The sequence below is a fragment of the Chelmon rostratus genome, chromosome 12 (assembly GCF_017976325.1).
Source record: "Chelmon rostratus isolate fCheRos1 chromosome 12, fCheRos1.pri, whole genome shotgun sequence".
NCBI classification, from domain to species: domain Eukaryota; kingdom Metazoa; phylum Chordata; class Actinopteri; order Chaetodontiformes; family Chaetodontidae; genus Chelmon; species Chelmon rostratus.
In genome coordinates this window covers 11,475,970-11,502,515 of record NC_055669.1, presented here as the reverse complement: position 1 = coordinate 11,502,515, position 26,546 = coordinate 11,475,970, and the positions used below count along the sequence as shown (strand labels likewise).

Genomic DNA, 26,546 nt, shown 5'->3' with positions numbered 1-26,546 from the left:
ATTGCTTAGAAAGTAGGCATAGGCCTTGCTAATATGGTGATTTTTAAATGACCCATATGTGAGTAAAATGCATAATCCTTTTTGCATATTCTTAGTACTACACAGCTGACTGTCAACAATGAAATATCGCGAGACTGACTCCACAGCAACACCGGGCAGTGTAGTGCTGGGCCCCTGGACTGCGCCGCCCCCCCCACCTCTGCTGCTGATACTGGGACCCGGCCGGTGTCTGCAGAAACCACACACCTGCCATCGGAAAGACGGGGCAAGGATAAACTGGCAGACACTACAGTCTTATTAGGCTGGTGTTTTTATCGTAAACAGCTGGGTGGGAAACAGTAGTGGAAGCGTTTGTGAAGTGCAACAGTCGCTTGCTATCAGCTATCGTTAAATGTGGGACGTTACCATCAAGCAACAGCCAGCAGATGACGTTAGCTAGCTAGCTAGCTAACCTGAAGTGCTGCTAGTCATGGCTCTGGTTTTGAAAATATTCTGTTTACCGTTACGTTGTAGCTAGTTAGTTCATCGTAAATTAATTTAAAAGTCATTTCACGTGAGTGCAGTGACCGTAATGCCAATTATTGTCCCAACCAGTGTAAGTACTGCTGTGTCTCATCATTTAAAAGAACTAGTCTAGCTAACGTTAACTTAACATTAGCCAACTAGCTAACGTTAGCGGTATGCTGCCCCACTCTCTTTAATAATTAGCAGTTTTGCTCATTGAGTTGTGACACAGAGCGAGATCATTGAAGCGGACTCTGCGGGCAAGTTCGTGTTAAGTGTTGACCCGATACTAAAGTTTTGTCATATTTACCTTGGTTAACTGTCCAGCCTGATAATTGACAGTAATCTGACAGGAAACGGAAAATTCATCGATCGTTAGTCCAGTTTGCATCTACAGCCGATCACAAAGAAAATTACCTTTTCTGTCATTTTCAAGGCAGACGCCTCTACGTCGGCAGAGGTTAAGATTAGGAAATTATCATTTGTAGCCCAGAGATAAGTGCCACTTAAGCCCAGCTCATAGTTCATCCACAAGTGAACATGGCTCCTAAAAAGAGACCAGTGCCCTTAAACATTGCTCCTACTAGCGATGGCTTATCCACCTCCAACAACTCTGACGTTACATCTGAGTAAGTTATTCTACCATTAATTACCATTAACTGTCAACCTCATCATGTACTGTATACATGGTAAATATGTCGGTCATTTGTGTCACCTGAAATATGCTTTATTCCTGTTCTGTGTCAATTTTCTTAGGGCCAATTTAGAAGCACTTAAAAAAATACTGGCTGAGTTGGATCTGGATGAACAACAGAAGAAAAGGTTAGAAGCTTTCCTTACCCAGAAGGCCAAGGTAGGCGAGATGAGAGACGACGACTTCCATCGTATCTGTGAGCTTGGCGCAGGGAATGGAGGAGTCGTCAATAAGGAATGCCACAAACCTTCAGGAATAATCATGGCCAGAAAAGTGAGCTACAAACATACTGTTACTTTAATGATATGAACATGATCAAAGCTGTGATTTCAACCTGGTGATCCTGTACCAAGTGGTCACACCATAAAACACATTCTCTATAACAACTGTCTTTCCTGTTCAGCTCATTCACCTTGAAATTAAACCTGCTGTCAGAAACCAGATCATCCGCGAGCTTCAGGTGCTGCATGAGTGTAACTCTCCCTACATTGTGGGCTTCTATGGAGCATTTTACAGTGATGGAGAGATCAGCATCTGTATGGAACACATGGTGAGAATGTTAGAGGGGCATGACTGTGTGTGTGGGTGGCTGGTTAAGGTATAAAGGCTATTTCTGTATTGATCAATTTATCCCCGCAGGATAATTATCTTATTTTGCCCCTTTGCACATTATAATCTTCTATATCCATGCTGAAGGTCAGGTACAGAAAGCCTTGAACTGACTTGGGGTCCTAGTTTCCTTTTTTGCTTATTTTAGAGATTTTGACATTGACTCAGTGAGAAAATACTAGATCCTCAATGACCATATTTTAGTTTTTTGTTAAACAGCAATCAATAAATAGTTAAAATGCTAATCTTAAATCTCCTTATTCTACTGTGGTTTATATTTTATCTCATTTGTACATTGCTTTGAACAAAAGCATCCCAGTCTCTTCCACACAGTGAGGCATTCAGCTTATTAATGAAACGCTGGTATTGGATTGCTACTCGGTATTGGCAGATATCCAGGTTCCGTTGTCAGAATCAGATCATAACTGAAAAAAGTGGATTGTTGCATCCCTAGATGCAGCCATTTGAAATACCATTTACACTGCAGATTTGCTTTTAGAAGTCTGTATTATGACCTGTTGTATTCTTTGATGTCTCATTTTATTGTGCAGGATGGTGGCTCTCTGGATCAGGTGTTGAAAGAAGCAAGGAGGATCCCTGAAGAGATTCTTGGCAAAGTCAGCATTGCTGTGAGTGTGTTGTTATCCTCTATATTCTAATATTGTGTCATATTATATCATCGGCATGAATGAAACAATGGTTAGTTTAAATTGTTGTATCTAGATAAAAACATGTCTGCATGTGTTTCATGCTTGTCTCTGTCTGTTGTTTTCACATTAAGGTTATCATGATTATTGACTTCTTCTTTCTTCTTTCTCCTCTTTTTTAAAACAGGTTTTGAGAGGCCTTGCTTACCTCAGAGAAAAGCACCAAATAATGCACAGAGGTACTCGTTTTTTCATTACTTATCACTGATTCTTGAATTTCGTAACATAGTTTAATCTGCGTGGCATAATGCAAAATAGCAAGGTGCATTGTATTTTGTGATGGTCACATTCATTTAGATAATGAAAATCTCAATGTTAACCTTTATGTTAATATTAGTCAATTAATATTAGTATAGTTGCTGGGTCAAGAAAGTCCCTTTTGAATCCATGTTGTAGAAATGTCCAGTGAGTTAAAGCTTTAAGAACATAACCTTTTTGCCCCCAGACGTGAAGCCTTCAAACATACTGGTGAACTCGCGTGGGGAAATCAAGTTGTGTGACTTCGGTGTAAGCGGCCAGCTCATAGACTCTATGGCCAATTCCTTTGTTGGGACAAGATCCTATATGTCGGTATGTTGGTCCTCTGTGCCTGATGCCTTGAAAAGATGAACTTAGTTTAGTTCCTCCATATTACTCTGATCTTATGCCTTTGTGTCTAACTTGACTTGTTTGTTGTGGCTATTCAGATTATACGTGTAGACCACTGACCTCCATTAAAATATTAGCCTTAAATAGTGCCTCCATTTGTAAATAATTATTCTTTTTCTAATGCAAACCTTTAGGAACTAATCCACTCACAGTTGTAAGCAAGTGTAACAACACGACAGTATCTGAGCTATTTTAGTTCCCATTATTCAGTGCTTGAGCAATGAGTAACATTTCCTTATAGTTGTTGATATTGTGTTAATTGTTGACATTATCTGTCAGTTATGTGTTGTTTATGTTTGCTGTGTAGCCTGAGAGATTGCAGGGAACCCACTATTCTGTGCAGTCAGATGTGTGGAGCATGGGGTTGTCCCTTGTAGAGCTGTCAATCGGACGCTTCCCCATCCCTCCCCCAGATGCTAAAGAACTGGAGGCCATATTTGGATGTCCCATCTCGGATGGTAGTGAGAGAGAGACGCACAGCACTTCGCCCAGACCCAGACCACCAGGTCGAACTGTTAGCGGTGAGCAACACACAATTTAACAGTTTGGTTCAATAGCTGTTTTAAACTTAAATAGATACGTTTGCATTCAGGCAGCTCTTGGTGCAGCATGACAAATGATTCAACCTGGTGTAAGTAAATTGTATGATAAAGTAGAAAATTTGCAAGTGTGTGATTGATAAATGCCATAAGGGAGAGTTTAATGTTTTAGTTTCCTCTGACTTCTCACTCCTGTTGCAGAGACGGTTTACATTTAATTTTTATGGTTTGATCCATCAGTTCCTTTAGGTAGAAAACTATATACCTGCCATTGGAATCTTAATTTATGGCAAAATAAGATAAATCTTCCCAGCGCAGGATTCTATTGCAGCTCTTTCTAGTGTTTTCACATAAGTCATAGCATTTACATTGCCTCCTTTTCCAGGTCATGGTCCTGCAATGGCTATCTTTGAACTACTAGACTACATAGTAAATGAGGTAAGAATTGAAGCAGTTGTCCAAAGAACAACTAAAACTTGCCCTCTTATTCCGTAAAGTATTCACTGTTATCCCACAAATCATGGAGGTGTCCCTCTCTGCTGTTGGTGATATGATCAGATGTTCACTGAACTGTTTTTCTGTGTTTCAGCCCCCTCCCAAACTACCACATGGCATTTTCACCTCTGATTTCCAGGACTTCGTGACAAAGTGGTGAGACAACATTTTAGCCAGAAAACAGTCAGTTGTCCTTTTCACATACACGTCTTGTGTGTACGTAGCTTTCACAAGTTCTCATACACATGAATTCCAATGTTTGTGACCCAGCTGCTGAAAGACTCCTCTCTCTTCTGTTATTTTCAGTCTCATCAAAAATCCAGCAGACAGGGCTGATTTGAAAATGTTGATGGTGAGTATCTTTAGTTACACTATGGCTTACTATGGCTTAAATTAGAATTATTTTTTTCTTTGGGCCAATTTGCACTGGGAACACATGCAGTATCAGACAAGTTGAAGGTCCAGACCACAAAAATAGTATGTGCAGTAAAACCAAACTGGTATTGGGGTTAAACTCTAAAAGTCAGAGTCAGCAGCAGAAAAGTCTGTTCCTTTAAATGGCTCAGTCTTTAATGTCCAGTATCTTATTTGTTTGTGTTTGTGTTGTTGCAGAACCATACATTTATCAAGCGGTCTGAGGCAGAGGAGGTAGACTTTGCTGGCTGGCTTTGTAAAACCATGGGGCTGAACCAACCTAGAACTCCCACACGCACTGCAGACTGAACACATGCTCTCAACACACCAACACACACAGTATGTACATGTAAAAACATGGAGAAGCTGCTGCCTAAACATACACATCTCGTTTGCCACATGCTCCCTCAGGTGAATCTCTGAAGTCTCCGTCTATCAACGGAACTCTACTGACATGTAAGCCAGGTGATCACATGCTAGGAAAGATATATAGTGTCCACAGTTTGCACCCTTTGTGGAAAGTCAATTACACAGGGATTCTGTTATCCAGAGATACTTCCTTTTAAATCAATTCCAACATAATTTTGGTGAATGTCAGTTGGCAACGTAGAGAATGTTGGTCATGACTAATTTGCGTTAAGTTCAGTTCTAGAATTTGGGCCAGTAACTCTCTTATTTGGAGACTAACAAACCTACAGCTGCTAAATTGGAATCCTAGTATAAATGCAAGACAGCATTCGCATATGTCACCATTACTACACCTATGCCTAGTGTTCAGCACTGCTGCACAATTTTTCCTTGTTTGGCTGATAAAGGCACATTTGGCTTTTGTTCAGCCTCACCCAACATCCTGCAGTCGTGTAGACTTTTCATGCTGTATCAAAACTGAAAAAGATAGCCCTTATGAGGAAATCAAAATGCATATAATAGCTGTGTGGTTTTAGAACATTTTTCTTTTTCAATCCTGCTCCTGGTTTTCTTGTCCGAATTCATCAAAAGAGTTCTGGGCTTACAGCAACAAGTGTGTCAATCCCAGTTATTACAATCATTGTCAAGCATCTGTACATGTACAGGCAGAGGGGGATATATAAATTAGTTTTTATATGTGTAATGCAAGCACATTGGGAAATGTTTAAGTATAAGTTTATTGTACCAAACAGGTCGGGTTATGTGTGTCTGTGTTAGCAAGAGATGAGTGAGTATAGGATGTTTTTTGGGGTTTTTTTTTGCATTTGTTGCCTGATTTATTTGATTTATTTCTACAGATTTTGAGATGTCTTGAGGTGAAGCACAATGTTTAAAGCATTTTAGCATGACCCTCATGTCAAAGCCAAAAATAATAATAATAAAAAAAAAGTTACAACCATCAATGCTCCCTCTGTATGTTTGGGCATTTAATTGTATAGCAGCATCCTCAGCTTATTCTGGTACCATTAGCTTCAGAAAGGCTGCCTTTGGAAATACTAGAAATTCATCCCTGGACAGTATCTGCTGTAACAAGACTTCTTTTATCTCTTGAGGGAGCTGCATCGTGACTCACTGAGCAGTCACAGCAGAAACAAATGGTTATTTCTTTGTATTGGCTGTAATGTAAACAGGGCATGGATATGCTATTGAAGTGCACCCTGTCTTGTGGCAGGAATAGGGTTTTTTTGCTCCTTTGGTTGTACTTGTGTACTTCCTCCCTTATGTAAGGGTTTAAAGATATAGATGTTTTTTATGGTACAATCATCAAAAGCTTTGTCTTTATAAAGTCATAATTGTCAATAAATGGTATGTATTGTAACATAAACGTGACTTCCTCATTTGTCAGATTATCACTTCACTGTCGTACACTAATTTTACCAGGAGGGGGAGGCATATTATCTGTAATGCACTGAAGACTTGAAGTACAATTGCTAACTGAAGCATGCTACCAAACAGAAATATCTAAATATATTTGGTACTGTGTGTAGTGTATTGTGTATACATTGCTGCAACCAAGTGAACTTGTGTTCATACGGACTGAAAGCGAGAGCAGGACATCGAAATAAAGCTCTGCTGAAATGAGTCCTCCATTTAAATTCCTAACACAATGATTCATCTGTTTGGCTCATGTGTGGAGTGATAATGAAATGTCTCCCCTTGAATGTCTGTCAACTTCAGGCTGAAAGTGTGAGGCCTTGAGCTCAGAGAAAGACGTAGTGTTGCAGCATGTGGGGAGGCGAAGTCTGAGCAATGTTGATGGGAGGGGGACTGCTGCAGCAGAAAAACAGCAAAGTCTGCAGTCATTAATATGCAAATATGCAAATGAGAGGGTAATTAAGATTGGGCGTTTGTCAGTGGCTCTTTGATTGCTAATGAATTCAAATCTGCAAGAAAGGGGGAGGGGATGATGAGCTAAAAATGAGGAAAAAGAACAGGATGGCATTGTGCTTGTTCTTTGGGGGGCGGGGGGGTGAGTGGTCTGCAGAATGGAAAGGCCGTAATGAACAGAAGAAACACTGAATGCAATTTTCATTGACTTGTTATGCTCAATGACAATAAAGGCAATCTTGAATCTTGAACATCGCTGCTTTTGGACTCGCATCAAATATTACAAAAAGATGACAGCATCCGTCTGATGCTGACATTAACAATCACACGAAAAATGTGCTAAACGAGTACATTGAAATTCTGTTTGAGCGCCAACAGGAGCATAAAGGAGGGGAGAACGGGGCTATGAGTTTGTGCCAAGACAATTAACCGTGCACACTGTCACCGAGCATTCAGCATGGCAGGCTAGAGCCACCACAGGAAGGTAGGTGGGTTTCTGCTCATTAAGAGGGATGTGCCTGACCCCTGTTGAGAGAGATGCTCAGGTATCTTGGCAGGGTGTGTGCATGCGTGCGGGGGCAGCATGCTGAGCATCACAAACTGTGTTATTTTCATATTTTTGTCAATACGGGGGGCCGAGAGTTCACACACGAGCACACACTGCTGTTATTGCTGTTTCAGTGGTCCCCTGACACTTGTACATCTTCCTCCCTGGCATGTGAAATGAGAATATGTATACAAGGGATAAAAACAAATTAAATGTCACGAAGAATGGGGGAAAACAGATGTTCTTGTCACCTTACAGCATGATGACTTTCTCACAATGCTGCACTAAATTTCACAGGGCCGAACACTGTCTATACCAATGTCACTGTCTGTGTCACCCCGTCAAAAATGCACCAATATATTCAATGGAGGCTTGTTGGGAATCATCTAAAAAGAGGAAGCACGCCACCGTATCTTTAATTGAATCCAAGTGGCAGTGTGATATCTACATTGAACACGTTCCCAAAAGCTTGATCCAGGCTTCTAAGAACAAACACTCAAACTAATATATTTGGAATGGGATGTCAGCAGCTGATCCCAGCCCTGCTCTGTTTGGTGTGTGACTGGTGGTGGAGTACATGAGTGTGTTTTGTGTGTGTGTGTGAGAGAGAGGGGGCTGTATTTTTCACAGGAAACAGGAAACCAGAAGTCATAACAGGATGCCCCAGGTTTTCACACTGTACCTGATGCGTGGGTGGCTGCATGGGGGTAACCCATTTACAAAGCTATGGTGCTTGTCTAGAAGAAGAAGAGAGCCCAGGAAAGAGTGGGTGGAGAGGAGGGTACACACTTGGGGGATAGGAAAATGGAGTTCCACTCTAAATATAGATATTTTTGTGTGCTTTGCACCTAACTGTACAGCCTTGATGTTGTTTCACATCCATGCCATTTGTCCTACTTTTTGAAATGCAACAAACCAAACATTGTTTGATGCTTTGTGTAGAGCTGCGATATGATCACTTCCATGGCAAATATGTGCGCCTTCTTTCCCCAGGTGTACTGTAGGTGCTTCGCAAGTGAATCTGTGACATGACTCCGGTTTTGTCATAATGGGGTTGATCTGCTTACCCTGTTGCAAAAATACAGAACTGAGTTGTACCCGTTCCGCCTTGCTCATTTAACTGCGTGTGTCTTTAACAGTGCAATTCTAAGCATGCATCGCCTGTTCTTGAGGTACTTTTTTTAAACATTTATTTTGTTCTAAAGGGATAGCACTATAACCAGACTTTGATCCCATTGTTAATGGCATACAGGTTTGTGCTTGAGTTGCATGTGTGCAATGCATGCGTAGCATATGTGCGTGTGTGTGTGTGCGCGCATGTATGTGTGTTTGCGAACCACAAAGTGGATGGCTGAGTTTTCTCGTAAAGGCCAGCACAGATGTTATTTAGGTTGTTTCCCCTAAAACCAGTTGAGGTTTTCTTTAGAAAGTCTCAAAACAAACGCTCACATTAACTGGAGCCTTGTTTACACAACCACCAAGGTACAGCTCATGAAAAACAGCAGCCAGGCCCTTTCTTGTGAGTTGGATGCTGGCTCATGCTGTACACTCAAGTCTTCAGATTCTGGTTTGACTAAAGGAAGTAGCTGTACCATTTCTTTTTTTTCTTTTTCTTTTTCTGCCACTTTCTTGCTCTCCACCACACACAAATGAAGACAGTCACTCATGCATTCACATTTTGAACTCAACATGTTTGTGCTTTTGTGTTTTTTTTACCCCGTCCCTAAACACTATTGGACAAATGGTGAATATGTATTTACATATTGCAAGATTTAAAATATTATCATAGGCCACTGTGATGGACACAAATATTTTTCAGGAATGTATTTGTAACGTTTTGTAACTAATGATGTTTTTTCTCCTCAAAAAATGAATAAATAAAAATGCATGCAAATATCACTGTACATATAGTGAATTGTAATAACTAATTATTTCTCAGGGATCTTTTCATAGTATTTTAAACAACAGATGTTCTATCTTAACACAAGACTAAAATGAAAATGCTGGACAAAAATGACACTGTGACTACGTTATGATATTTAATATTATCATACTGTATATGTAGACAGTTGTGATTAGTGTATGTTTTCAGGGATTTATCCACAGCAAGGGCAATTGGTGTCTTTGACCATGAATTTAGACAATATGGCCAATTACAGTCCACCTTAAGAGAAACTTTCATACAATTGTATCCATGTTTGACATAACTTAGCATGGTGGACTCCCAGCACACACACGAACATTTTTTGTAACACAAGCACTGTTAGTTAGCAAAGCTAAAGCGCAAACAAACCGTAGGCAAAATGAGACTGCCCTAAAGGCTGATGATGAAACATATTTGGGTGCCCCACTTGCCAATCAAATTTTCGTCGTATCCAATTGGTCCCCCCTCTGTTATTATCATTCCATCCTCTACTGGTGTAGTCTGTTTGGCTTTCCGCTGTCCCCATCCGCCAGCCGACATAGATCCCCGCGAGTCTGTATTCCAATCATTTTGTGTCTCGTTTACAGCCACAGCACAGTGACATTTGTGGTATTTAAGATAATGGTCGCGTAAATACAAAGACTGCTGAAACCCGCTTCGTTTGGTTTCTTCGTTTCAGTTCAGATTGGACACCGTTGATGTAGCGTCCATGTCCGACCGTAGGCTGTGCTGCGGAGTGATACCCCGAGTAAACCGACAATGTGGAGGCTGTTAAAATGTCTACTTGGAAAATGAAATGATTACAATTTCTCTAGCCAGAAGTAAACGGGGTAGGACTAGAGTTATGGTTTGTTTTAGAGACGTGTTTTTACTTTCGTGACGAAGACAACGAGACGAGGCGGCAGCGGAGTGGTTCATATTGCCTTTCCTCATTTTCATCAAGCCCACAGTCCGGACCACGGGGGGAAGGATCCTATCCCTAACTTTGTTTTTCTCTGTACTCCAGACGTTGATTTCTCCCTGTTGGATGCCACATAATTGAATCCAGGTAAATATTTGGATAAACACACATTTGTAGCAAGCATGTGCATGTCAAACAGAAGTTGTCTGCCACGTTGTTACCGGAGTAATGATCAAGTTTGAAGCGCATCGTTCAAGTTGTATCGAGTGCCACAGCTGGGAAAAGCGGGGTCTCGGATTTTCGTCCCTTCGGCCTGAGCAAGCTCGCCGTGTTACTACTGAGTATTACTAGCTTATGTGTGGAGGAAAAGACTTCTTTGTTCATTTCAGTGGGCTTTAACGTTACAGCACATTAGCATATTACCAGTCCGAGTTAGCTCCCCCCGGGATTTGCCGTTGTAGCCTTAGAATGTAGGTTTGGAAGGTACAAATGCATGGACGTTAGCCGCGAAACGTTAACATAGACAGCCGTTGTTGATTTGTTTTAGCTAACTGTAACATTGCTGGTCGAGGCTAACGTTGCAATCCCCTCCACGTTATCAAGACGTTAGAGTTTCACAAATGCTGCCCAGGTCACTGCACTCACGAGTATAAACCTCAAAATTGTGCAATGGTAATGAAAATATAGTCAGCAGTAACGTTATAACTCTGGGGTGACTATTATTTTTTACCCCCCTCCACCTCTACCAACGACACACCATCACTGTAACAAGCAACAAGAATGCATCTGAAACCTTCTTTACTGCGTCCAGCATTATATACAATTCAATTTGAACGAGCCTTAAAGAATTTGGCCATTTATTGTTGTTCTGTTGCGTTTTGACCACTGAACGGAAACTTTGGTGGCCCGAGTCTTTGTGTTCATCACTGTCCCGTTCTCCTGCTCGACGTGAGGGCAGGCAACAGGTTTTTAGGGTCCTTTTAAACATCCCGCAGGGTTTAAACCTCCAGATGAGCCCTGAAAACGCAGGCTGTTGACGGGATATTGTGTCGTTTTTAACGCCAGGTATGAGATGTTGGGTGGCTATTTATGCCGTAAAACTTTTCTCCAAATGGTCAGGCCCAAGGTGGGGGTGCTCAAGACAAGCGTACGCAACTTCCATTTGTTAGGAGGGGCTAAAACACTTATCCCCCATTTTGACCTCAGCTCAATGAGAGACTTAAATGACTAGATTAGGTCGTGTCAGAATATTTTGTCTTGTTCTTATGTGATAACGCATGTGTCATTGGTTGTGATTATTACTCGTTGTACTACTATTCACATTGCTTTTTTTAAAGGTTGGACTTGATCTATTGGTTGCATCCTTTCATGCCTCCAGAATCAGATACAGCTGTTGTTTTGTTTCACGAATTTTCACCATGGACAAATTGTTGATTTTTGGTGATCTCTTTGCCAAGGTTTTAGTTGATGAGAATTGCAAGGATTGATTGATTAGTTGTCACCTATCAAATTAATCACCAATTATTTTGCTAATCGATTAATCGTTGTCATTTTTTGAAGAATGAAAAAAGTCGCAATTCCACATTCTTAAATGTGGATATTTTCTAGTTTTTCTAGTCGTCTATGACATTAAACTGAATATCTTTGGGTTGTGGACAAAACGGACGTCATCTTGGGCTTGGAGAAACACTGAACAGCATATTTATTTTGCCATTTTCTAACATTTTATAGACCAAACATCTAATAGGTTAATCTGTCAATTATTGTCTTGGTTAATCAACAATAAAAATATTTTTTAGTTGCAGCCCTATACTTGATTGTAAACAAAGTGGTGAAATTACTCACAATATTCGCAGTAGGATCACTGGTAAAAGCAGCACTCCTGTAATGCATATAACATTGGTGTAAAAAATAGATGCTTTTTACAATGATGGATAATGCTTTTGTAGTTGAATAGTACTATAACCTGAAACTAATTGGCTTTTCCGGTTTCTAGTGCATTTTTTTTTCTTTAGAATGGAAGTGAATCTTCAGTCATGCTCAGAAATTGATACTGAATTATACAAGTTGCAGGAGTGAAATCATGTCAGTAACATCTTACTAATATACTTGAGGCAAAAACCTCAGGCCACCTAATTGTGTAAATTGTTTGTTTATGTGCATTTATTTAAATTGCTGTTTATCCACAACATAACAAAACAATGGACAAAATGAAATGGAAATGAACACAATACCACAGTCCAATAGATTTTAGATAGATTTCTAAATTTGGAGTAGCTCATAGTGGTCAGCTTTTGGTGATTGACTTGTCAAAACTGTTAAATCAATCTTGTAGACATTTTTGAACTTTGTAGTTTTGAATTAAAAATGTGACTTTATGTCGGTGTTGGTGACAGATCTCTGTACCCAATGTTCTCTTTTGGATACACAGTTTCCCAATGTTTTTATTTTTGGTACTGCATATTATTTTGCAGTCTTTGGTACTGATGCACCAGCAACTCAATTAATGTTGCTAGTACTCAAAATGAATTGATCTTGCACCAGTATTAGTAGATGTCTGGTAAAACATCCAAGCCAGTTGAAGACAGTTTTCAGGGCATTTTACCGACATACTTAAGGTCTTCGTTCCCGAACACGGCAAGCTTATTTCAAGTGGCAGAGTCTCAGAAATAATGACAGCATATTCCAAACTCCTTTAGGTTAGAAGGATAGTCACCACTAGTAAACCATCAATATCACAAACGAAAAGACAATTGTGTATCTGCTTGACAGCATCACAAACTCTCTATGCAATCACGGGCTGCTCACACAGTATGCTGCCTACTTGAGAGTCCAGCATGCCATGTTACTACTCTGAAAGATTTTCAAAAGAACTGTTTGAGCAGATTGGTTTTTGAGGTAGAGGAAGCTGCCTGAGTCCTGGGCCTGACTAACAACGAGTACAGTGTGGCCTGTGGCTGAACCATGGTCATCCATGTAAGATGTGGGCTACCAGGGAAATTCTTAGAACTGCCTGGATTTTTCATTACTTGGTCAACACTCTGATGGTCTTGCAAGAAAGTACTACAAGATTAGTAATTATATTTTACCATGTAGGCATTAGTTATTCAGGTTTAATACCGTCATTGCGATAAAGATTAAAAAGACTCAAAGTTATGTCAGGCTTCCTTTAATTTACTTTTCTCGGTCATAATGAGCAAAGAAAATGTTTTAGTCATCTACTTGACTCATTATCTATTGTGTAAAGCGAAGAGAAATCAATTTGAAATTGACGTAATGCAGGTGTGGACATTGTCTGGAGTTGTGTTTATTGTAATACATATTACTGTTCATAATACAAGACAATTTGTTTTTCAATGTCATAATTTCTGTCAAATTTTCCTACTGGTTATGACAACATTTCATCTACCAGCTTTATTGTTGAGATATGGGGACTCCAGAACACCACTGGACACAACTTAACAGAGGAAGAGACAACAGCACAGGCAGTGTCCGGTTTAACTTTATTAATGAAACCAGTGATTTGTAAGTGAAAAGGAAGAAACCTCTAAAGTTCTGATTTCCTCTGCATTATATGACTGCTCACCTGCATCTCTACCATAGACACAGTAGGCCAAGTTTGTGCTATGAATCAGTTCTGCTACATCCACTGGGTGTTTGAGTGAACCGTTTAATTCCTAGTCAAAGTGGTTCAAATATGTTCATTTGGACTTGTTTGAAACCTGCCTGATGGCTTGTGTGGTTGCCCTACATGTGTATAGCTGTTTCTGGTAGTGTTGTGTCTTTATATCTCAGCAGCTGATAAGAAGCGTATAGTCATAACTGATTGGAAGGCTAAACAAAATGATGAATAAAGATGTAGTTTGTAAATAAAATTTCCTACACTTTACTGTGTGACTTTAACAGTGAGCACTTCAGACTGCCTGGTTTGTATGTCCACATTTTCCCCAAATCCATGTCACCCTCTGCGTGTTTTGATTATATTCTGTAAAATGCACCAATAGTCATGCTTGACTTTTCTTATGTTTACTTCTACCCCTGTGTACCTTTGCTGGACAGGATAGTTAACCATCCTCCAAATGGGCAACATATACTGACATTGTCCTTACCTCTGCTTGTAGTCGCTTGCTGAGACTGAAAGGCCCAAGTGAACAGCAGCAGAGAATGGCTGCAGTGGAAACAGACAAGGAGCTCAATGACTTGCTGGATTTTAGCGCGGTAAGATCTCTCCAAAGATTGCTTTCATTTGTCAAGTATGCATCCTATACAGTTAAACTTGCATAATTGGTCTGAACAGGTGTCATGTAGGATGAAATATGAATGAAAATCAGGGCATCCATGAATGGGTCAGTCGGTCAGGGTTTGACCGATTGCAGCGCCATTACATCAGCCACCTTTTTACAAGACAGTTGTAGAGTCACTTTAATTTTAGCAGTCACTCAATCAAAACTGGAATGTGTAGATTGTTTCATGCCCTCTGTAGCTGTTAGCTACACAGGATAGAATGCATGATAGGATAGTTTAAATTGTCAAATTATTAAATCCGGAATTTCCCCGGCTGGGGATTGATAAAGGCCATCTTATCTTATCCTATCTTAAATTACAACCTAATCAACCTTGGCACAAGTGAAGAGGATATAGTTCAGTAAAGTCTTAGATGGACTTGCACCAGTGAGATGACAGTTTCGTTTCCCTCATTTCAGATGTTTGAGCCTCCAGTTTCAAACGGCAAGAACCGGCCAACTACTCTCGCCAGCAGTCAGTTTGGAGGTTCAGGTAAGAGAAAAACAGTATTTACTATTTTTTTAATGATTTTCTTTCTCTCTGACTTTCTTTTTGATTTACTTTGTCTTTTTGGCTTTCCTTCCCCTGACTCTCAAATTAAATAATAGATTTAATTCTCTTTTTTAAAAAGCAAAATGTTACGACAAAGAACAGACATTTTCACTTTCCCTTACTTCCCCTCACTTAAAGCTGGTGTGGAAATGCCCTTTTTGGTGTGTGATGCTCCCTTGTATATCTCTTGACAGTAAAGCATGGCAGTAAGGGTGACTTAGAGCCTCTTCTCATCTCGCTACTACACTCCCATTCATTCATGGTGTTTTAAATGCTAATAGAAAAGGGAGTTGTTAATTTTCCTCCTTTTTTTAATTGAATTGTTTTTTAGATCACAGATTATTGAAGGAACCACAGGAAAGATTGTCAGGTTATTTTATGTTATGTGGATCAAGTGTCATCTCCTTTACACTTCGTCACGGTCGCCTTGCAGGTGTCCCTTCTCTCACCTTCTCAGCTGTTGTATTCAATCATTTAAGGACAAAGGAAGAGGGTGAGGGTTTGTGGGAACAGCCCAATTAATCTCCTCTGCTTACCTTTTGACAAACTGTATTCCCTTGTCCCGCAATTTTGCACCCTACTTTTCGCCTTCACATAACTGATTTTCACCCCAGAGCTGTTCTCCGTCTTCATCATCAACATTACCAGCCTTGCAGCACATTGCATGGAGCTTACTTTAAACAAATACTCTCAGAGATACTCAAGATCAGACTGTTTTGTGGTGTTTCTGGGCCCTTGACATACAAAAAAAAAGTGGTTAGCATTTAAAAATGCCAATCTGTCAAACTCTGTTCTTATGGTAGTAGATCCTCTCGTTTTACATGAACCTTTCTCTGTCACCCTCATATCTCTCGAAGTGCAGTAGGCCTTTCGGCTGGTAATAGAAATGAAACAGGATATTGAAGCTAAGATGAAAGACATGGCAAGCAGTGGCAGGGTGGGGTACTGGGGGCTCTATTTCTTCTATTCACTTGAGGGCCACTTACATGTTCTTTTGTCACAGCAAGGTGTGTGCTTACAAAAGCAGCGTTCCCATGTGTCCTGGAAAGCCCTGCAAAAGAAGTTGGCCAATTTTCCAGACATTGAAAATGCATGACAAGAGAGAAAAAGTAAAATATCCTTGAAAATCTTGGGTTGTTCTGGAAATTTTGGAATTTCAACATTCTCCTATTTTCCTTTAGCTAAGAATGAACTATGAGGCTATCTAACAGAGCTCCTCAAAATGGATAACATTGCCATCTGAAAGTGCTAAGTTATGTTCAGGATCATATTAATGTTATGGAAACACTGTGACACCCCCTACCCCCCCAGTCAGGTCAGATGGTATCACATGCAGGCTGGATGACATTACATGCAGAGATGGTTTAGAAAGTTCTTTATAGAGCATCTTTGTTACGATTTAAGTGGCCACAACTCTGATTACTATAAGTTACTTGATCTTTCAAACATTAATATTAGCCACAGCTTCCTGGTAATTGTGGCAGTTTTTGTTAGTTTTATAGATTAATGTTGCTTTCATCCCAACGTTTTTTTAAATTGTTGAATAATGATAAATTGGTTAGCATGTTTGGTTCAGTTGCTAAAATTAATGTTCTTGCTAGCTTTTTTTGCCTGCAAAGGTTTAAGGTTTGTGATTCAACTCTGACTAGAAGCAATGGTTTCATGTGTGTGTTGGGCATTGTTGACAGATTTGGATAATAATGAATCGAGCCCAACTTCATTTGAGTCAAACACTGTCTAAATACTGGCTTGCGCTACTTTTTTACTTTGCAAGCATTATCCCTGCAAATGTAGTGCTATGGTGATGAGGTAAAATGTACCATAATATAACATGAAATATTTAACTTTTGTTACATCACAGTGGGTGTGTTTAGCATTATTTAAGACTCCTCTTAATGTTACCAGTAAAGGCAAAACAAACGTGACTCTACGGAGTCAACACTGAAAAGAGATACATTGATGGTATCAGCCCAGCGGCTGCGCACATGGCATTGTGTCTCCACCTTGAAATTGTACTGTCCCTAAAATCTATATTTTGACACACTCGCCCTTGCTCGCTATAAAAATGTTCCAGGTTGCTTCCTCATAAAGAACAGCTACTGTGTTTCGCTTTAATTTATTTATGTTATTTACAGTGGATTCCCATAGTGGTCCATAGAAATGTGTACAGCACCAAATACTTTGACAAAACAGTGTTTGTTCGGAATATACTGAGCATATGGAAAGCAATTAAATTGCCTTTCTCATCAAGAATGGAAGCTGGCTATCCTGGCTCTTTCTTTGGGAGTACATACAAAAGGCTCCTCCACCATGATTCATGTCTGTCCATATGTAGTAAAGTTGGTCATTTAACTAAGTTTATTTTTTTTCTGTTTTTTTTGGCTTATTTATGTTGCATATGATTAGTTTCAAAGAACCTGACTTGGTCAAACCGTATTTCTGTTCCTGGTGGAGCAGCATCCATGTGTTTTCCTGATAGATGCTTTTTTCCCCATTATGGTTAAGGTTTGGGATATGTGGAGGCTTAACATGTGTGGTTGTTGGGAACCTCCCTTTTAGAGCCTTCAGTGATGATAATATCTCTGCTCTGGTGTTACAGTATGTGCCTGTTCAATCCCTTTCACTAGTAGTTAAAGTCATTTTCAGTGCACTTTCATTTTTTGATCTCTGGAAACTGAGAATCCTAAAATGTATTTTTAAAGTTTGGTGTTGGCTGAAATGCAGAAGGGGAAGAGTTTCAAATTTGCATGAAATGTTCCATTTTCAGATGTGTTAGTGAGTCCTGAAGAAATTCACAAGTAGATTTGCCATTTGAAATAGGAATTCTTGGCACATATTGCTGTCAAAATGTATGTAATTTCACACATCAGAACTAGGGCATTCAGAGCTGTATTTGGTTGTGGGTTAGAGCACACTTGTGTTTGAGAAGTCTCCGGTGACTCACAGGTTAAAACAGCCAGGCCTGTGTTATTGTACATTGTTCAGTTTTTCATTAACAGTGTTCACTCTCTTGGGATTTGATCTGACATCATGCTTTGTGTCTGTGTGACTCACTTTGCCAAAGGAAGGAAGAAGGTGTGTAGACAAAACGGCACGCTCAGTTATAGGTGCCTGAGGCAGTTTGCCTGTAAAAACCAAGACATGTCTGCAAGTTTGGTCAATGTATGTGCTCGAGTTTTGCTCATGAAGCCTATGACTCAGGCTGGTTGTCTGTTCCCAGTATCTCTTCCTGTGTAATTATAGACTAGCCATGCTTAAAGGGGCGTTGCATGCTGGGAGGAGAAGTGCATTGGGGTTCACCAGAGAATTTGTCTGATGTTACTCACCCTTTTCTTCATTTTTCTCTTTCCAGTCCTGGTAGTCTGTCTGAGTAGTACACTACTCATGGTTTCCTCATGGTTCTCCACTTTTCGTGGCCGCTATTGGAAACCGCTCTATAAATATGACACAGGATTCAGTGGAATTTTGTCATTCAAAATGTTATTTAAGTTCATACCTCTGTAGAAGTCTCATTCAAACATGATGATGATGATGAATCTTGTTGCAATAGCAGAGGGAGCTGCTGTATCTGTTTAAGTTCTCCCAAATTCTCTCCACCACAGTGTAACACCCAGGGCAGGAATGTTGCTGTCTAGCCTTGATGCCATTCCGTAAATCCTGTGCCCATCGGCTACTGTGGCCTTGGTGCTCCACTCTCTGCCTGCTTTGTTTTTGTCTTTCCCAGGCTTTTCCTTACCTATCCAACTCAAATGCGGGTCGCCTTTGTATTATTCCCCTCTGTTATTTAGTTTTTAATCAAAATTCAGGGTTTTTTTTATTTTTCAACAGTTTTCATGTCATGTGACCCACCTGTTGTTATCTGTTCACTGGTTACATTGAAAAGCTCTTTTCCTTCATCATTCTTGTCTTAACTTTTTTTAACCAGTCTCTGTGCCCATTTCTGTCCCTTTTCTTTGTCTGCCCTCAAGTTGGAAAGCAAATTGTGATTTTTTTCACTTAAACACAAGCCACTCTAAAGGTGCCCACACAAACCTAGTATGCTGTGCATGCCACGCACATTCTCTAACCTTTGTCTTTAAAAAAATCCAGTGAAAACCCAGCTTCCCTCAGTCTGCCTCTCTGTCCTCTCCTTTCAAGTCTGCACCAGCAACAGAATGTTAGTACATGGACCTGATTGGTCAACAGTGACATAATCAACATGTGTTGTGTGACTATAAAAATGCAAGCATGAAAGAGCTCTCATATTGAAGCTTCTGATGAGATAAGCCATCCTGCTTCCTTCTCATCTCTTATGGCCTTGGTGCCCTGCCCAGTGGCCTTTGTCCCCTAAAAAAAATGTCCTGCTGCAGGCCAAGTGGCCTTGCTCCTAAAATTGCAAAATTCCAGGCCTGGTAAGACTGTTTTATGAAGTGTGCACAGGCCAAGGGGACAGAGACAAAAACTACAACTTGTGTGAATAAGGCGAAAAAGTAATGCGATGAAAGAAAAAGCAACACATTACAAACTGAAAAAAAACCTACAGAGAAACCAGAGCAGAATTAGATCACTCAGACATGGTAACACCACTATGGTGGCATGTAACATACAAGCCATGCATTGCAACACTGTAGTGTATATAAAGGATTCATATATATATATATATATATATATACACAGTACAGTAACCGAAATAATAGAAATCCCTAAATACACTCACTATTGGTTTTTAGTGTTCAACTTTATTAAATACATTTACGTTTTTGGTGTTAGGTTGTGTAAGTCTGGAAACCAGCTGTTTTGTGCATCTGCTTATCCTCAGATCAGTTAATTACAAAGAATATGTGGGTTGATTTACTTTTGTTAAAATTGCCTTTTAACGCCTCTTTGTTCATCATATTTTCACAGTCACATGCTTTAAACGTTTATCCCATAATTCTACTCCTTCAGGTGTGAATATTCACATTAATCCTTCCATTATTTCATCCACACAACCCATTGATTCCATTACATTTATTTCCTGTTTCATACTGAACACCTGTTAGCCGTACAGTTAAGTGCCTGAAAAGGGTATGTTTCTACAAGAGGGGTTTTGGAGTTAGTTTTCAGCAAAATTCTTACATCCTGCTATTTGTGGAATGAATGGTGATGGTTCATGTTTCTTTTTCTTGTGTCTTAGCAGTCCTCAGTCCTGCTAAAGAGGGGAAAAATACCACATGTCCGTGTCTCACTGATTAGCTTTCAATGTTTCCCATTCATGCATTTGTCAATGGCACAGCGGTAATAATCATTTAGCTGCCATATAAAAATCTCAAAATGCAATAAACATGCTATCTCTACTTTAAAAGTGAGGATTATATATCATACACCCCCAGACATTGCCACCCTTTACACTGCATGACTTTCAAAGTTGTCAGATGTTTGTATTGTTCACGTTGGACAACCCTCTGTCTTGTAGTCTAGAATCTTGAAGTCGTTGTGGTTTGCACAATACATGACTGATCAGGGACATGGGTTCACACATTACAAGATCTTTTACCGGGAGCACGGATGTATCTTTTTGGTCTCCAAACGATGTTTTGTTCTGAAAACATATGCAAGAAGTAATGTGGGAAATGACACTATACCATGCACGGGAGATTAATTTTTTTTTCATCCAAATTGGATGTCTGCAAGAAATGAGCAGTCCAAGTTTTTTATTCGTTGATTTACAGCCACGTTGCAGTTAATGTTGTTCTGGTTTCTGGCTACTGCTCCGGTGCTCTTCCGTCTCTCCTTCTCGACTCCTCCCCTCCCCCAGACCGTGTCTGCTCTCATTGGTCATAGATCTTTGCATGACTGCCTGACCTGTCCTCAACACAACCAGATATTTGGCCTGCTAGATATCTCCTGGCATCTGCGAGGCATCAGCGAGCTCTCGGATTGCGACTTTGCAAACAGTTCACACATAACAATCAAGTGCCAAATTAATGCTTTCAAAAACGTTGCTGCCAGCAACAAAGGCAATAATAATAGTAATGGAGGTAATAAAAATACATTTCTATGTGGAGCAGTGGAACAGAACAGGAGATCTAGGATCTGTGGAGATCTATGGAGGAGGCTTTTGTTTACCCTCGTTTACAGAATGTTAAACTCTCCCAAACATTTCTCATTCCTTCGCAGGTTGTTCACTTCCAATTAAAAATTAATGTAGGCCTTGTGGTTCATTTTTGATGTGTGTGTGCTGTAACGGACATGATTATCAATAATGTTGACATTTTCGACACATGTTAATTGAACACCTAACAGAAATTCACCTAACATATTTCAACTTATGTATTTGTTTTAGAATGAATATTTGAATGTAATCTTTGGCCAATGTTGACCAACATAGCACATTGATCACTGTAAATCTCTATGCACTTAACTAGTCAAGTTATAGATTCCTGAATTTTCAGATGAGTTTGGTAAACTGGATGGTAAGGAAAAGGCTGAGGTTAGTTAGATAAAATTAAAGAGGGTAGGAGGCAAGTACTTTGTCTCCTGTGTGTGAAATGCAAACATGAGAGGACAAGAGAGGGAGGAAAGAGGCCTGTCTGGGTGGGTCTTGAAGCATTTTATTAAATGTAATTCCATATCTGCAATTGTGAACAAATATGTGTCTAAAACTCTTCGTGTATTAACAGACATGTTAAGTATCTTCCAATGGCGCAAAACAAAACACACGCACTTCAGCACCACTGCTAGAAAAAATCCTAGGGGAAACACTAAGCTTAGAATCCTTTTTTTCGCCCAGACTGTTCTGATATACTACGTGGTTGTAAATATATAACATTAGTGAAGGTGTGTGGCGGATGAAATTTGACTATTTGTCACATTTCGCCCCAAAATTAAAACCAGTTGCACTTGTCTGTAAACTTACATTTTACAGTACAGGCCAAAATTTGGACACACCTTGTCATTCAATGCGTTTTCTTTATTTTCATGACTATTTACATTGTAGATACTCACTGAAGGCATCAAAACTATGAATGAACACATGTGGAGTTATGTACTTAATAAAATAAGGTGAAATAACTGAAAACATGTTTTATATTCTAGTTTCTTCAAAATAGCCACCCTCTGCTCTGATTACTGCTTTGCACACTCTTGGCATCAAGAGGTAGTCACTTGAAATGGTTTTCACTTTACATGTGTGCCTTATCAGAGTTTATTAGTGGGATTTCTTGCTTTATCAATGGGGTTGGGACCATCAGTTGTGTTGTGCAGAAGTCAGGTTAATACACAGCCGACAGCCCTATTGGACAACTGCTAAAATTGATTTTATGGCAAGAACCAATCAGCTCACTTAAGAAAAACAAGTGCATTGAATGAGAAGGTGTGCCCAAACTTTTGGCCTGCACTGTATATGGCAGTACAGTTTGTTTAACACGGTAACTTGCTTATTTAAATTAAGTATGAATACTGGAATTTTAAAACAGAAAACCTTAAATATACAGCCTATTAAAAAAGATAGTGAAAAAACTTACTTTGAATCCACATCTCAACAAAAAGTGTAATGCAGTCACAAACACACAATATTGAATTTGAGCCTTTTCTTGTCTCTTGTCTTGAGCTTGAGCACTGATGACTTAAAGCGGAAGTAAATGGTTCATGCATTTTCTTTATTGTCTTTGATTGACGTAGAGAGTGACAGTCAGCCATAGAGAGGGGACAAGACATTGTCTCCTTCATCTCTTATTCTGCTGGTGTCGTGCGTATAGATCACAGTTGTCACGGCAATCTAGCAGCTCTCAGCGCTGTGGACCCATCATTCTGTTCTACTGCTGATCCTGTCATGATTCTAGCCCGCCTCTACCCCCCCTCCCCTCACCCCTCTCCGCTTTTTAATTAGACAACAAAACAAAAATATGAATATTCATAGTCCTGAGTCTTCATTAATATGCACAATTATGCAAATTAGTACACAATTAAGCTTCAGCTTTCCCCCAGAGATGCTGTGTTGCAGTACGAGAGGAGATTGAGAGAAAGGGGACGGGCAGGAATTTCTGCTTCACCAATCTTTAAAATCACTCCTTTCAAACACATTCAGCTCTCTGAAAGCTGGTGTGCTCTGGTCTTGGATAACATTTATCTACTATGTAAGATTGAGACCTAGCTTCTGTGTTAAGGCGAAGGCGAAGGTGTAGGCCAAATGTGAGAGAATGGATGGGGGATGAATGACTGTTGCCATGGAAAATGTAAAGGAGTAGAGTGGGAGAATGAAGAATGTCGAGGATGATTCTGGGAGCCTCATACTGGGTGTTAATTATTCAAACTTCCTACCGCTCATATCCACGCTATGTGACAGCGCTGTCACTATGCTGTCTCTGTGTGAGCTGTGAAGTGAAGCTCTTCAATGGAGGTTACTTCGAGCAGCCTGAAAAACCTGTATCAAAGCAGGTCAACTTCATCATTCTTTGAACTTAGTTCTTGCAAAGCCTAAGTGTAAATCCCTGTTCAGAATCTGTCTGCCTTTCATTGGTTAACAGGCCTAACCCAGTTCTTTGTCTTCCAGGTATAGATGAGAGGAGTGGGTCCAGTCCCTGGGGACCGGGACAACAGAACAGTCCATCTTTCAACCAGGGAAGGGTACGATTTATTCTCTTACTAAGCTGATGGTCATGCTATTGGACTTGAGTGAAACCCAACACAAGTTTTGGTGATCATTTATATGCCTTTCATACAATGCATGACTAGATGATTAAATTTTGAGACTGCATTTGACATGAGATATTTTACACATGATCCATAAACAACAGCAAAGACATCAGAGTCAACAACATGCTCACAACCAGGGATGTCAATGAATGTTCTAAATTTGAATATATAATGCACTGCATGATGGACAGGAGTCAGAAAACCACTTTCTCTGGTTCAGTAATTACTGGGGTTTTTTTTCGGGGGGGCAGGGGGCTTGTACCTGGGAATTTTGTTGACGGCCGACATATTTAAATCTCTGCAGTCATAATGTCTGGTGAAAAATAAATAAATAAGTAATTAGATGTGAATATATTGTGGCTCTGCACGCTGTTTTTGCTGCTACTCTAATGTCTCTGTCTCACTCTACTCCTGATTTAAGAGTTTATTTCAACCAAGCCAGAGTTGGTCATGATTGTTCATGTTGTCATGTTGTTTATTTTGTTTTTGTCACTTTTTAATGAAGTGTGTTTTACGATGCTAAAATTACTCTTTCTGTGAATGGAGTCTGTTGGCTTTGGTGAGAGGACATAATGGCTGTTTTTGTTTAAACAAAAAGGATCTTGTTCTTTAACAAAAGGGTATGGCTGTTGGGGTCCTTTCCAATATGTTGTCAGATACTTAGAAGAATAATTTTAGTCTGTCAATTACAAATAAACACTTTTAGTGGATGTACAATGATGGTGCACAAATGGCCAGAGGGCTTACATTACAACCTGTTGTGCGGCTGCTAGCTGCAGCACACTCATACAATACTGAAAAAAATTCAAAAATTGTTGTCTCCATTAGGCAACAAATTTTTGACACAAAAACATGGGAAAAAGGGTCCATGATCAGATAATAAGTGACTGAAGTTTCTTATGTTTTGCTGCAACATTAAAATCTCCCAGGACACCTGGACTGGCACCAGTTGGAAACTCTGTCACTTTTATTGATTGAAAATGTGATGTAGATCAAACTCAAAAGAGCAAATAATTGAGCTGCATGGGATAGCACATAATTTTTTTTGTCAGCCCTATTCACAACTAGCTTTGAGATTAGGCAAGTCATTACCCAAATTTTCTATCCGAATGTTTCAAATTTTAACTACATTTTCTAGCAGAATGTGGAAACACACCACCACTGTTTGCTGGTGGGGCTAATTCTTGCCTCCTGTGTGGAAAAATTTTTACGACCCTCCCACCACACACACACACTAATTTTTCCAGTTTGTATGGCTGCATATAAATGGATCATTGAAAGGGACATGTCTGTCCACACTTTAACTTAATTTCAACACACACAGAAATGCTAAATGAGAATTATTGGTATATCTGATTTATGTATTTCTAGTGATACTACAGTAACCTGGTAGCTGCTGAAGCCAAGTTGAATAATCTTTATTGACTCACTTACACGAACACACAAGGGTTTCTTTTCTTACATAAATTATTTGGTGTGAAAGGGGTTTTAGTAATGGGCTTTATTTACTTTTATTCATTTATTTTCATACCACTGACGCCTCTGTTGTTTTTCCCTTAGGGTTATGGAGAAGAAGGCCTTTACAATGAGCAAGAAGGCATTGCCTCTGCCCCCATGTTTGGACCAGGGATTGTTGGTAAGACAGTATAAATTGAACTTGGCTATTGAACGATAGACACCACAGCTTTCACATTTTTTTTTAAACTAAAGGCAATCACGAGAATTTGGGGCCAGTGTTTCTAATAATAACAATGAATGGTAGAAGAATGTACCCACTGAAGTACACAAGTTTGTCTCAATAGTCTGTGTGACTGAACCAAAACAATGAGCTGTTTGTTTGAAAGAGAGGCCTTTCACAGGTTAGATACTAATGTGCCACTTTAAGGCAAGCCATATTTATGTTGAGGTAGCAATGTGTGAAAGGAGCGGGCTGATCAGAGAGGATGTGGAGGAGGGGTTTCTTCGTGTGTTGCAGTTTGTGTGTTCAGGGCGGGAGGGGGTTGGGGGAAACGTAAAGGGCACCCATGCACAAACAAGGCTCTCCCTCGGGACTGCGCTAGCCTATAGCTCTCCTCTGTTTAACTGTCAGGGGAGGGGACGGAGGTTGGGCACAATTGCCCCTGAACCATTTATAATGGGCCAATTTGTTGTTGTTTTGCAGTCCACAGCCATAAATACCGCACATCATCATATACACTCACACAGCAGATGGGAGGCACCCAAATGGAGAAAGGGGAATGGCCAGATTGTGATTTAATATTGACATAAATGCTTAATTTTCACAGTCATGACCTGCTTTTATATTCCTTTCCTCCAATAGGGAAGGCTGAGCGAGGACCATACTCATCATTTGTAACACAGGTAAATCAGTCAGAAAAGCAGATGTTCTGCTACAGTATCATCCCTTGTTTCCTCATGCTCCTTTGGAGAGATCCTGTACCAGAGACAGAATTGACTTCCATGATTATTCTTTTTTGCCTGTCCTTTTACGCTACATGAGCTTGTGCTTTCTTTTGTACTGTCCTTAGCAGGGCTTTATGCCCAGTGAGATACCCATGCCCAGTCCCAATGGCCTCTCCCCATCGGGCCTGAAGTCCAACTCCCAATTTTACTCTTATGAGGGAAGCAACCCTCGCAGGAGATCCTCACAGGACCCCATTGGTAAGATTGTAAAGGATTGTTTCAAGCACATTGTAGAACAGTCAGTCATCACATATTTTGTTTCAGAAAAAGTTTTCTGTGTTCTGATTTATTTTTAAGTCTGTGCGTATCATCACT

At 39.9% G+C, this 26,546-nt stretch overlaps 2 protein-coding genes across 4 annotated transcripts in view; both read left to right on the top strand.

The window, feature by feature from the left end:
• Positions 1 to 185: 185 nt before the first annotated feature.
• map2k2b (mitogen-activated protein kinase kinase 2b) lies at positions 186 to 6,392 on the top strand. The gene is made up of 11 exons (XM_041948588.1): positions 186 to 1,133; positions 1,261 to 1,471; positions 1,602 to 1,748; positions 2,359 to 2,436; positions 2,642 to 2,693; positions 2,960 to 3,084; positions 3,470 to 3,683; positions 4,087 to 4,139; positions 4,291 to 4,352; positions 4,503 to 4,548; positions 4,809 to 6,392. Exons 1-11 carry the CDS (start codon positions 1,045 to 1,047, stop codon positions 4,917 to 4,919), a joined length of 1,188 nt encoding a protein of 395 aa, XP_041804522.1. The 5' UTR covers positions 186 to 1,044; the 3' UTR covers positions 4,920 to 6,392.
• A 3,612-nt stretch (positions 6,393 to 10,004) lies between these two features.
• tcf3a (transcription factor 3a) overlaps positions 10,005 to 26,546 on the top strand; it is a 28,104-nt gene continuing 11,562 nt past the window's right edge. The window contains exons 1-7 of one of the 3 annotated variants that reach the window (XM_041949487.1): positions 10,005 to 10,424; positions 14,399 to 14,495; positions 14,981 to 15,053; positions 23,626 to 23,699; positions 25,329 to 25,404; positions 26,089 to 26,129; positions 26,297 to 26,429. In XM_041949487.1, the coding sequence (XP_041805421.1) occupies positions 14,442 to 14,495; positions 14,981 to 15,053; positions 23,626 to 23,699; positions 25,329 to 25,404; positions 26,089 to 26,129; positions 26,297 to 26,429 (451 nt within the window). In that variant the 5' untranslated portion in view covers positions 10,005 to 10,424; positions 14,399 to 14,441. The remainder of the gene's footprint in view (positions 10,425 to 14,398; positions 14,496 to 14,980; positions 15,054 to 23,625; positions 23,700 to 25,328; positions 25,405 to 26,088; positions 26,130 to 26,296; positions 26,430 to 26,546) is intronic. The other 2 variants (XM_041949485.1, XM_041949486.1) reach the window with 2 other exon arrangements.